Source organism: Orcinus orca, chromosome 9 (genome assembly GCF_937001465.1).
Source record: "Orcinus orca chromosome 9, mOrcOrc1.1, whole genome shotgun sequence".
NCBI lineage: Eukaryota > Metazoa > Chordata > Mammalia > Artiodactyla > Delphinidae > Orcinus > Orcinus orca.
Genome location: NC_064567.1, coordinates 98265351 through 98278152, shown reverse-complemented (window position 1 = coordinate 98278152; position 12802 = coordinate 98265351). Strand labels below are relative to the sequence as shown.

Genomic DNA, 12802 nt, shown 5'->3' with positions numbered 1-12802 from the left:
GAGGGTCACGCTGGGTGAAAGACGTCAGACAGCAAAGGACGTGGAGTGTGTGATTCCATGTACATGAAGTGTCCGGAATAGGCAAATCCATAGAGGCGGAAAGTAAATTAGTGGTTGCCAGGAGCTGGGGGTCGGGAACGGGGAGTGAACGCTCCCCTTAATGGGCATGGACGGGGTTTCATCTTGGGTGATGAAAATGTTCTGGAACTGGAAAAAATAAAACAAAGAATGCCTCTGAGAAGTTTTAAAGTCAGTTTTAACTGAGGGTCAGTGCTCTCCTCCATGATGAAAACGCCTGCGGCCCACGTGTCTCTCTCCTACCAGGTGATGAGCCGCTGGGTGGAAGATTCCGGAAGCTGAGCCTCGAGCAGTATGACAGCAATGCTGGGGAGCAGCCAGCCTTCTCCACATGCGGCTGGGGCAAGACTACCAGTGCGGAACAGGCCCCAAGCCTGGTGCCTTTTCTCTCTTCAGACAACGCCAAGGAGGTATACGCACCCCGCCCCCCAGAGCCTGGCCTGAGCCCCGTCCCAAGTCACCAGTTCAGTTCCCCACCCGCCTTCGCCCCCGTCTCACACACGACGTTCCTCCCTGAAGGCAGGTGGTGTTGGGGGGAGCCCAGCTGTGCACCAGCCGGGATCCTGGGTGGGATCCCCGCTCTCCCGAGAGAGCCGTGCGGGCGTGCACCTCACTCACTGCGGTCATCTGAGCCTCTGTATTCTGATCTGTAGAATGGGGATGAGGGGCCCAGCATGCAGGTGGGTCGTGAGGGTAGAGGCCTCAGAGCTCCATGGGTGGACGGCGGCAGCAAAGGGCAAACAGAAGTCATCGCAAAGGACCCCAAGTCCCCAACCCAAGGCCTCCCGGCGTCCCCAGGAGGGAGGAAGAAAGCGGGTCCGCGTGGATGTGTGCTCCGTGGGGAGATCTGCAGAGCATCTTTGGGGAGGCGTACTTAAGGCTTTTATTCAGAATTGAAGTAAGACAGGTTGGCAAACCCCCAAACGATGAACCCTTTGAAATTAGGGTTTCATTGACTCTCATGGTGGAAAAGTTGGAACCTAGAATAGACGAGAAAAGAAAGTCACCAGTAGTCTTAACACACACACACACAGAACCAGTGTTAATATCTGGGCTATGTCCTGCCAGCCTCTTTTCTGTGCCTGTGTTTTTAATTCATTGGGTATTTTGTGTATCTGTGGACACACCACAGGTGACAATTCTTTTACCCTGCCTTTTTCACTTAACGCTCACTTTCCCTCTGCTGCACAGACTCTCTGCTAACTCCACTTATGAGCTGTGTAATGTTGACCACAAGACACTTCCCTCTACCTTGACTGTTATTGAAGCTTCTTCCAGTTTTCCATGGCAGCCTCCTGTCCCCAGTCTCAGACGAGGGTTGGCTCAGTGGGTGCCAGGGGCCCCCAGCCGTCTGGAAGTGGCCTTCACCTAACCAACGCCCCCTGCCGATTTCAGGCGGTGATCACCACGTATCCCCCAGACCTGGGTGTGATCGACGGCAGGATCTTCTCTCCAACCAGCAGTGGCAGTGAGTCCATCTCTCCCACACCAGCATTTCCTGTGTCTCCAGAAACGCCGTATGGTAAGAAAGAAGCAGAGCTCGTAGCGTGCCATCCCACCCCTTGAGGGAGCGGAGGGGAACAGCTCGTCACTCTGCTTTCTCTTTCCAGTGACAAGAAGCCCACGTTTTCCTCCGTTCAGCCCATCCGGGCCGCAGATGGGCAGCCCCAGCGGTCTGTACAAAGGAGCTCCTGGTAAGAAACCCACCTCCTTTCCTCTGCTCTGGATGTCCTCTCATGCAGAAATATTTCCACGTGTGTCACATCTCAGCAATGTGGCTGTGGCTGGGGAAGGTGCAGGGACACTGCGGTGTAGTCCGCTGGGGTTAGCAGTGGTGTTGAATCTCTGCCTGGCGTCCTGCAGGTGTGCTTCTGTTTTCTTCTGCTCACTGAGCACTTTCAAGCGTTGATGCGGAGGGTCATGGTGCTCTCAGCAGCCGAACATCGGTGCTTTTCAACTCCCTGTGGCATTACTTGGAGTTGAAAGAAGAAGCTGGAACACCCGACCCTCCCTTTTCAGAGGAAGTGGGGGCCACAGAGAGCTCCCCGCTCTCAGTGGCACAGCTGCCCTCGCCTGCTCACACAGACCTGTCCTGGCCCCTTACGTTCTCGGCCGCCATCCTGGATCTCCCCAGCGAGTGGCCGCTTCTGGACGGGTCTGCTTCCTCCCTGGGCACGTGTCATACTTGCGGGGTCGAATTTGTCTTTGCACCGGCCCCAGAGAGGGAGTTAACGCAGCGGTGGTGGGTTCCTCAGCACCCCTTCCTGTTATGGACATTCCCCACCTGCCTTGAGAGTCCAGGACGGGCCTGGCCCCGGGCAGGTGGGGAGGGGACGTAGCTCAAGCTGAACTTACACTTTAAAATCGCTCTTCTCTGTAATTGTGGATTCCTTATGCGGCTGCTTTTCTGCCCTGGGGAAGCTGAGTGAGGGTTCCCACTGCTGCTCATTAGATGCACTTTTGGGGGAGGGGGAAGCAGACATTGTGTTTAAATCCCACCTCTTACGCAGGGGAGGTTGTGGTGATGACAGCTAGCTCCATTTTCCTTCTTTTTCCAGAGAAAACGAGATCCATGTGTCATTTAAGAGAAGGGCCAGTTTTCTTCCCAAAGATGCTTGCTTTTAGCATAGAATTAAATGCACGTCTTTCTTAGCAGGTGTAACTGAAATGAAGGGTAAGAAGAAACGTGCGCTGTGTTGGTGCATTTGTTTGTACATGTAGGAGCACAGCATGAGAAGTGCCTGTGTTCCTGTGCGTGTGGTGCACGGACTCACACACGTGAAGCCGTGTGTCTGTTCTTCTGTGTTTTAATAATTTAGATAGAAGCAGAGGGCCATGCCTCCATTTCCACACAGCCCCCTCCTCCCGGAGTCGACCACGATTAATGGCTAATTTGAACGTATTTAGTGGATTCCGGCTAGAGCCCAGCCCTCTGACACGGAATTCAGTCAGATCCCACCACTCCAAGACCAGGTTCACTGGAAACATGCTGGTGACAGCAGTAGAGGGTGGATGATAAGCTTGAGGAAGGAAAGTACCAGAGAAAACCTTCAGACTCACTAACAGCTCCGAACGTGGGCCGCTAGGGCCATTGGGTGGAGGTCACAAGCCCTTCCTGAACTTGAGAAGGGCCTGGGGGCTGAACGAGCTCGGTGTGCCCTGTGTGCGACGCGGGGCGACCGTCCTGGCCTGGAGCATCAGGCCCTGGGACAGACGTGGGCTGCGTGGGCCAGCACGTCCGTGTGTGACTGTGCGGCCCTGCACATCCAGTGTGGATTAGGCGTCTGTGCAGCCCGTGTGTCTAAGGAACTTGGGTGTGCAGGTGTCCGCTTGGAAGAAGTAGGGCTTTGATTTCAGATACAAAAAGCAAACATGTGAAATTGGAGCCGTTTAATCTTAAGAACACCTTCCGAGTCTTCCGTGTTTTCATTTCGGCAGTCCCTGAGGACGTTAGCCCAGGGGGAGCTCAGAGACACACACACAGCACTGGCTGGGGGCCCCGTGTGCTGTGCACAGTCGAGGGGTGGGTGGTGGCTGACCCCTGAGACACAGCGATGGTGGTGGCTCACACTTAGGGGCTACATTCACCCCTCTTCTAAAAATATAAGCAGAAAGCAGTGCAATTATAAACGGGGAAACAGAAAATAAACCGAAGAGCTGATTCTTGGAAAAGATCAAAGAATTTGACAAACCTCTAGAAAGACTGGCAAAAGAGAGGGAAGACACATATGCTAATATCAGAATGAAATAGGGCTATTGCTGAAGACCCTGTAGAAGCCAAAAGGACAATAAGGGAATATTACAGACAACGTATGTAGTGTTTAATGATAAGCACAAATTGTAAACAATGTGAAACAGACCGTTTGAATACCCTGTAACTATTAAGGCAATTGAATTGGTAATTTATTAAAACTCCCCAAAAAGAAATCTCCAGGCTCAGATGGTTTCACTGGGGAATTCTACCAAATATTTAATGAGGAATTAACACTAATTCTACATAATCCCTTTCAAAAAATAGACGAGGAGGGAACACGTTCCAATTCATTGTTTGAAGGTCATGTTGCCCTGATAACAAAACCAGACAAAGGCAATGGCAAAAAAGATAACTATAGACTAATTATCCCTTATGAACATAGACACGAAACTGTTTAACCAAATAGAAGCAAATAGAATTCAGTAATATATAAAAAGAAGTATACACCATGGCCAAGTGGGACTTATTCCAGGGAGGCACGACTGATTCAATATTTGAAAATCCATCAGTGCGATCCACTGTATTATCTAGAGAAAGAAGAAAAATCACATGATATCAATAGGTGCAAAAGAAGAATTTGACAAAATTCACACCCATTAATGACTAAAAACAAAATAGAACGGAGCATCTACAAACACCCTACAGCTAACACCACTATTGCTCCACATGATGCTGGACGTTCTCCAGGGGCACCATGCAAGAGAAGGAAATAAAAGATAACAGACTGGAAGGGAAGAAATAAAGCTGTCCCTTTTGGCAGATGTCATGATTGTCCATGGGGAAAATTCTAAGGAATCTACTAAAAAACCTCCCGGAACAAATAAGTGAATTCAGCAAGGTTGTTGGATATCAAGATAAGCTCTCAAAAATCAATTATATTTCTATATGGTAGCAACAAACATGTAGAAACCTGAATTTAAAATACAGGTGTCGGGACTTCCCTGGTGGTCCAGTGGTTAATAAGACTTCGCCTCCCAATGCAGGGGGTGCAGTTTCGATCCTTGGTCAGGGAGCTAAGATCTCACATGCCTCGCGGCCAAACAACAAAAACATAAAAACAGAAGCATCACTAAAGACTTTAAAAATAGTCCACATCAAAAAAAAAGTTAATAAAAAAATAAAAATACAGTGTCATTTATAATAGATCAGAAGTGAAGTACTAAAGTATAAAACTAACAAAACATGTACAAGACTTATATGCTGAAAACTACACAGTGTTGATGAAAGAAATAAAAGAATATCTAAATAAATGGAGAGACATGTTCATGGGTTGGAAAACTCAACATGGTACAGAAGTCATTTATTCCCAAATTGATGCATAGTTCTAACACAATTCCTATCAAATTCCTGACAAGGTTTTTTTGTAGATATAGACAAGATAATTCTAAAATTTATATGGAAAGGCAAAGGAACTTGAGTAGCTAAGACAATTTTGAAAAAGAATAAAGTGGGAAGAATGGATTTGCCTAATTTCCAGATTTATTATATAGCTACAGTAACTAAGACTGTGTGGTGTTGGTGGAGGGATAGACACAGAAACCAATAGAAAACCCCAAAATAGACTCATACAAATATGCCCAATTGATTTTTTTTGAAAAAGGTGCCAAAACAAGTCAATAAAGGAAAGATAGCCTTTTCAACAAATAATGCTGGAGCAAGTGGGCACCCACAGGCAAAAAAAAAAAAAAGAACATTAACCAAAGTCTCACATCTTATACAAAAATTAATGTATAATGGATCAAAAACTTAAATGGAAAATGGAAAACTGTAAAACTTTTACCAAGAAAATAGGAGAAAATCTTTGGGGTCCAGGCTGGGCAAAGGCTCTTAGATTAGCACCAAAAGCATGATCTATAAAAGGAAAAATTGATAAATTAGACTTCATTCAAACTGAAAATTTTTGCTATGGAAAGAACATGTTAAGAGGATAAAAAGACAAGCTACAGACTGGGAGTAAATATTTGCACTGTGAATACTCAGCAGTAAAGAAACAAACAATCCAATTAGAAAATGGGCAAAAGAGACGAAGAGACGTTTCACCAAAGAGGATGTACAGGTGGCAAATAATCACATGACAAGACGTTCAGCATCGTTAGCCTTCAGTGAAATGCAGATTAAAGCCACAGTGAGACATCACTACAGACTTGTCAGAAAGGTTCAAAATAAAAATAGTGACAGCATCAAATGCTGATGAGGATGTGGAGAAACTGGAACTCTCATTTACTGCCGGTGGGAACGGACAATGGTGCAGCCTCTCTGGGAAAGAGTTTGGCCGTTTCTTAAAGAAACTAAACATGCAACCACCATGTGACTCAGCAGTTGCCCTCCTGAGTTTTTGTCCCAAAGAAATAGACTTACACTCACACAAAAACCTGAACAGAAATGTTTATAGCAGCTTTATTCTAAATAGCCCCAAACTGGAAACAACCTGGGTGTCCTTCAGCAGGTGGGTAAATAGACTGCAGTCCATCCACACCATGGAACACAGCTCAGCCATGAAAAGGAACCAGAATGTTGATGCAGCGGTGGTGCCACACCTGGGTGAATCTTCAGAGCAAAGCCATTCCCCAGAGTTTACATCCTGCATGGTTCCACTTAATGTAATATCCTTTAAATGGCAAAATTATAGAAATGGAGAACATATTAGTGTTTCCTAGGAGTTTGGAGGGGGTAAAGGTGGAGGGGGAATGGAGGGGTCCTTGTGGGGTGGGAATGTTCTCTATCTTGACTGTATGAATATCACCATCCTGCTATAGCTTAGTAAGATATTACCATCGGGGGGAACTGGATAAAGAGTATAGGGGATCTCCGTGTGACGGTACCATGATCTCAACATTAAAAGTTTAATTTAAATCCCATTGGGGGAAATGGTGTGGCTGTGGTTGAAACAGTATTTATTGGCTGTGAGTTGACAGCAGTTGAAGCTGGTGACGTCTTCACAGAGGTTCATCATACTACTCTGTCTCCTTTCGTATGTTTTGGAATTTTCTATAATGAAAAGTGAAAGTATGAAATGAAGGAATACTTGGTGTGGAGTGGACCTGGGTGCAGTCTGCCCGTGTTTATTATTGAGCACTTCTGTTCCGCAGTGCTCTGCTGGGTTGGTGTGAGCCCAGAGACCCAGGCCTGCCCTCCTGGAAGTGCAGTAGGCACAGCAGGGATGCGCCCAGTGATCCCACGACAGGGAAGAGCCCAGGACAGGACGATGGCACTCTGCTGATTTGTGGTGGTTGTTTACCTGGTGAGGAGGTCTGAGGGTTTGACGGGCGAGTAGGGTAAGTAGGAGCTAACTAGGGGAATGGAGGGGGGCGTTTGGGATGGAGATAGAGCAGGGGCGGGCCTTGTGGCAGCGGGTACAGCGGACCAGGACAGGATGGAGACGGGGCTCTGGAGGGCAGTGGAGGGGTGAGAGAAGGCCCAGCCATAGCTGTTCTCTGCAGCCACAGAAGATGGGGTATGTCTTGAGACAGGGAGACCACTGCTCAGGCTTCTGTTTTCACGCATTGATCCGGCTGCGGTATGCACAGCAGCAGTCAGAGTAGGCAGTGGGGTAGAGCATCAAAACGATTTCAGAAATGGTGGGAGGAGGTGGGTTGGATTTGTGGGAGATGCAGGTGGTGTGATCAGCTGACCCTAGCAGAATAGATTGGGGCCTTTGTAACGATTTCTGACTTTGTTGCTATTAATATTACGACGGCAGCTGTGTTCTGGCTTCCTTTAGTTAGTGTGCAGTTAGTACAACACTAACGACGTAAAATTCCTCTGTGTGTCTTATTACATCAAACTGAACTAGGTACCCGCTTAGTCAGTGTAAACCCAGGTGTGTTGGGTTATTTCCCAGACAACCAGCAGACAAGTGTCGGGGAGAAACAGAGCAGGACACCAGTGAAAGGTGGTAGAGACAGATTTTATTTGGTACTGTTGCAGCAGGGGAAGGAGCTGAGCTCAAATCCTAATGCAGCAGATACAGCTAAAGAGCAGTGACGGGGTCAGGGGATGAAAAGTAACTAAGGAACATCAAGGAAGGGACATTCTTGCCAAACTGGCCCAGCAGGATCTTGCTGAGGACAGGCAGAGGGCTTAGACATCAAGGAGGAGTTGAGGAACTTGATCAGAGAGCAGGCAGGGGGGATGACTTAGCAGAATCCTTGCTAAAGGCTGGGCCCTCCGAGGACAGACATCAAAGGCCAAGATCGAGGCTCCAGGACCCTATCTCCGGTTTGGTCAGGGAGGGAGAGTTTGTCTCAGGAGAGGCCCGTGTTATCCCCTGGAACCTGGCAGTGCACCTTTGCCTGCAGCTCTTGCCCTGTGCTCTGGGTAGCACACATCCTGTTCCGTGTCCCTCCAGGTCCTGTGGCACTTAGTTTAAGCCCCCAGACTCCAGTGCCAGGGGTCCCGGGAGCCTGCCTGGCTCGTTGCTGCCACAGGCGGCTCATACCAACCCCTCACCTCTGCAGTAAACAAGCAAAGTAAAAAAAAGCAAGCTGAGGTTGGTGATGGGTGGACCAGAGCCCAGAGTAGCCTGCCCTTCCCCAGCATGTGCTCCTGATGCCTTGGGCCTGGGCCTGGCAAGCTCCTCTTTTAAATTACGGTACCTGCCCCAGGAGAGTGAGGGATATTTAAATGTTTACTCAAATAATGAACACTTAAATATGAATTCACATACTGCTGAGTTCTCCTAGCAGTGTGTTGTAACTAGAAGAGGAGGCCATAACTTGAAGGACTAGGGACAGGTAGCGGGGGGAGATGGCAGGGTGGCGGTAGGTGCTGGGAGGACAGCTGGCACCAGGGGCTGGACCGTGAGCTCCATGGGGAGAGACAGCAGATTCTACCCACCTGGGACCCTCGAGGAGGAGCCTGGAATGGCCGCCCTCGGGACTGTATGTTCAGTGCATCCCTGACACAGCCTACATGACACCCCAGGAAACACATGTCTCCGGGGCCACCATCCTTAGAAATGCCAGATGTGAGTCAGTGATACTCTTATTTGTAAAAAGAAATATATATTTGGTTTTCCTTATTTCTGGCACCAAGCTCCTAAAGCCTTTGGAATTTCTTAAGTGATTAGAGCATAACGATGTTTGTCATGTTAATGACGTGACTTTTGGAAAGGATGGAGGGCAGGTGGCCAGGGGAACCAACCTTGTGATTAGAGGGTTGGAACTCTCAGTCCCACCCCCCTGACCTCCAGGGAGGGGAGTGGGGCTGGAAGTTGAATCAGTCGCCAGTGGCCAGTGATTTAGTCGATGCTGCCTATATAATGAAGCCTCCAGAAAAACCCAAAAGGACAGGGTTCAGGCAGCTTCCCAGCTGGTGACCATGTGGAGATTTGGGGAGAGTGGGATGACTGGAGAGAGCATGAAAGCTCCACGCCCTTCCCCATGCCTTGCCCCGTGCATCTCTTCCGTCTGGCTGTTTCTGAGTTATAGCCTCTTAGAATAAACTGTTGATCTAGTGAGTAAAATGTTTCTCTGAGTTCTCTGAGCCACTCTAGCAAATTATTGGAAGCTGAGGAAGGGGTCGTGACCACCTCTGATCTATATAGCCGGTTGGTCTGAAGGGAGGGCAGTCCTGTGGGACGGAGCCCTTAGCCTGTGGGCTCTGACGCTGTCTCCAGGTAGAGTTGAGTTGAATTGTAGGACCCCCGGCTGGTGTCGGAGCGTTGCTTGTTGGTGTGGGGAACCACCCCCAACATTGAATTGGGCGCAGAACATCTTAGAGCCTCAGCAGGAAATGTGTTTCTTGAAAACAAAAATATTAGTAAGAGTTTAAGTAAAGGGGTCATTTAATCTCAATCCTCATGAAGGCAAAAGAGAGAAAATTGTGAAGTTCAAGGTATAAATTACTCTGTCATTCGTAGCTGAAAGGCTGAGGAGTCTTGACGATATTTTCAAAATAAATGGGAAAAAAATATGAAGAAAGGTTTCATTAAAAATTTGTTTCTGCTATATCTCAGCTTCCAACTAATCCATAAGAGATTTTTTTTCTTAGTTGAGGTAAAATTCACATAACATAAAGTGACCTATTTGAAGTGAAAAATTCACATAACATAAAGTGACCGATTTGAAGTGAAAAATTCACATAACGTAAAGTGACCGATTTGAAGTGAAAAATTCACATAACGTAAAGTGACCGATTTGAAGTGAACAGTTCATTGTGTGGAGGACCGTCATCTTTATTTAGTTCCAGAACATTGTCTTGCCCTGACGGTTTTACAAGTGGGATTTAGGGAACATTTGGGGACTTTTGGCTTCAATGAGCACCATTAACTGTAACGTTAGTTTACTGAAAGAGAAGGCCTTTATACATTTTGCAGCTTCTAGTTCATATACCCTTGTTCTGGAGAGAAGGACTGGTGTTTTCAGGGCCCTGCCTGGGGCTGTGGGCACGGACTGAAGGTGGAGGAAGACCTCTGACCCAGGGCTACTCTGAACTGGCAGGAAGGAGGCCCTGGCCTGAGGGGTACAGGGTTTGCTTAGTGCTGTCGCGACCTCTTGGAGTTGGATTCAAAGGGTGGAAATGGGTGATGTTTTGCCAGAGGGAGGAAGAAAAGGGATATCCAGGAAAGTCTTGTTGAGAGGGAGGGGGAGAGAGAGAGAGAGAAAGAGAGAGGTTACTTTGAGGCAATGCTTTATTTTTGTTTTACAAAAAAAGTTGTCCTTCTTCAAAGCTTGACACATTGTAAAATGTTTCTACCAGACCTCCCCTTTCTTCCTGGACCCAGCTCAGTTTTTCTTTTGAAATTTTACAAACTTAACGAGAGTGTTTATAATAGGAATAAAAGCATGTACTGAATGTGAATGTGTGTGACATTTATAGATGTCCCTGATGACTTTGAATTTTGCAGAACCTACAAAGCTCATACATTTATATATGTATTTATAACATGTTTATATTTAGGTACATATGTGTATATAACTACGTATAGGAATATCCACATCTGTATACACATGGGATACACTTTGCCCTCCGATTTGTGCAAACGGACGCCTGCTGGTGAATGTGACCCCGTGTGACTGACATGGTTAGTAACTATTGCTACTACCCCCATTGCTGCCCCAGATTTAGAAAATGGAAAACAGGAAGGTTGATAGCTTCAAACTATATTTAAAAATAAACATCAGTGTTGGGCTGCTGGAGCTCAGTGTGCAGTGCTGGCCTGTGCATGTGCAGTGAGCAGTAGTCCGCAGAGATGAGAGCACTCATTCACTCGAGTGGGATGAAGCTCAGAACATACAAGATGTTGGCATTCTGTGCTGATACCTCATCCACCAAACAGGCAGGCTTGGAAGTGTCCCCACGTGAGCCGATGATTTCCCAACCGCGTTGAATGCATCTTTTGTTAGCGTGCTCTGAGTTTAAAGGCGTCTTTGTTTCTCTAGATTTTTTATTTTATTTTTTTAATTTTTGGCTGCATTGGGTCTTCGTTTTGGTGCCTGGGCTTCTCAGTGCGGTGGCTTCTCTTGTTGTGGAGCACGGGCTCTAGGCACACAGGCTTCAGTAGTTGTGGCCTGCGGGCTCAGGAGTTGTGGCTCGCGGGCTCTAGAGCGCAGGCTCGGCAGTTGTGGTGCACGGTCTTGGCTGCTCCGTGGCGTGTGGGATCTTCCCGGACCAGGGCTCGAACCCGTGTCCCCTGCATTGGCAGGCGGATTCTTAACCACTGCGCCACTAGGGAAGTCCCTCTAAATTTATTTATCAGCTCGCTTCATCCCCCCTCTGGTGGACTGTTCTCGAATCTCAGCGTGTAAAAGTTATTCTGATGTGCTTCCAATGGGGTTTTTGCTGCTGTCCTGATTCTGAGCCCCGCAGGCCAGTAACCTGGGACCAGGCCCTAGACTTGGTAACAGACACGTGTGGGCCCACAGTCGCCATTATACACCTCTCGTACAAGTTGCAGACCTCTTAAGACATTTTTTAAACTTAAGCCAAAATAATAATAGCAGTACTGTGCATGGTGTCATCTCTTAGAAATGAAGGTAGATTTCAGCTTACATATATATGGTAATGTACCAAATGTACATTGATTTGTATGTGATAACGTACGTGAGAATGTACCAGAAACTTGTCTTGCAATATAGTTTTTAAATGCCCAACGCACTTTGTCATTAAAGCGTTTCCAAAGCCTCGTTGTCTATCAAAGTTGTGCTCTGCCCCGGGGTTGGAGACGTGGGTGGGTCTCGGCCCTGGAGTGGGCTGCAGGCCTGCAGACCCAGCCACCACTCGGGCCCTGTGTGTTTTCACCTTCCCTCTGAATGGGGACAGGACGCCTCTGAGAACTGGGAACGACTTGAAAGAAAATGCACGTGCAGCCTTGGTCCGTAGCAGTTGAGGTGTTTTCTTACTGGAAGCACTCACCCCATGCCGCTTGCAGTTCTTCCTTTCCTTACAAAGGCGCTCCCCTGCCCTGCGTGGATTCCTAGCATCTGTGACTCTCGTCACCTCAGGCTGGCAGTCCTGGTGAAAACTCCACGTTCTGCTGGATACACGTGGGAAGGTTTTGGATTAGGAGACCTGAGAAGGGTGAAGATTTAAATCTGCCATCTGCCTCTCACCCTTTGTTACTGTCTGTGGTCCACCCGGCTCAGTGCCTTTGGAAGCTGGTACCCCCAGATTAGGGTGCCTCCTTGACAGAGAGGGGCACCAGCCAGACCACCGTGATGAGGTAAAGAAGCTTTGTGTTTGGTTGAAATCCTGTCACGGGCTGGTATGTTTTTGCATATACATATTGCATAGCACTCAGCTGCACCTTGGATGTATATATTCACAGTCATGCTCGGACTGAGGAATTCATTGCTTTTTGAGCTCTTACCATGTGCCGTGCACTTACATAGGTGCCTGTGTAGAGAAAGAGCAAGTTTATAGAAAACACAAAAGCCAGGGGAATATGAGAATTCCATAGTTTGACGAAAAGGAAAACCTTTCCTATTCTCCAGGGCCCGGCAGGCACTTGCTGGGCATCTTGGGGTGAAT

The 12802-nt window shown here is 47.7% G+C and overlaps 1 protein-coding gene across 6 annotated transcripts in view; it reads left to right on the top strand.

The window, feature by feature from the left end:
• TNS3 (tensin 3) overlaps window positions 1-12802 on the top strand; it is a 226677-nt gene that overhangs the window by 169480 nt on the left and 44395 nt on the right. For all 6 annotated transcript variants that reach the window (XM_033411317.2, XM_033411313.2, XM_033411316.2 and 3 more), the window contains 3 exons: window positions 325-488; window positions 1474-1600; window positions 1689-1772. In XM_033411317.2, the coding sequence (XP_033267208.2) occupies window positions 325-488; window positions 1474-1600; window positions 1689-1772 (375 nt within the window). The remainder of the gene's footprint in view (window positions 1-324; window positions 489-1473; window positions 1601-1688; window positions 1773-12802) is intronic.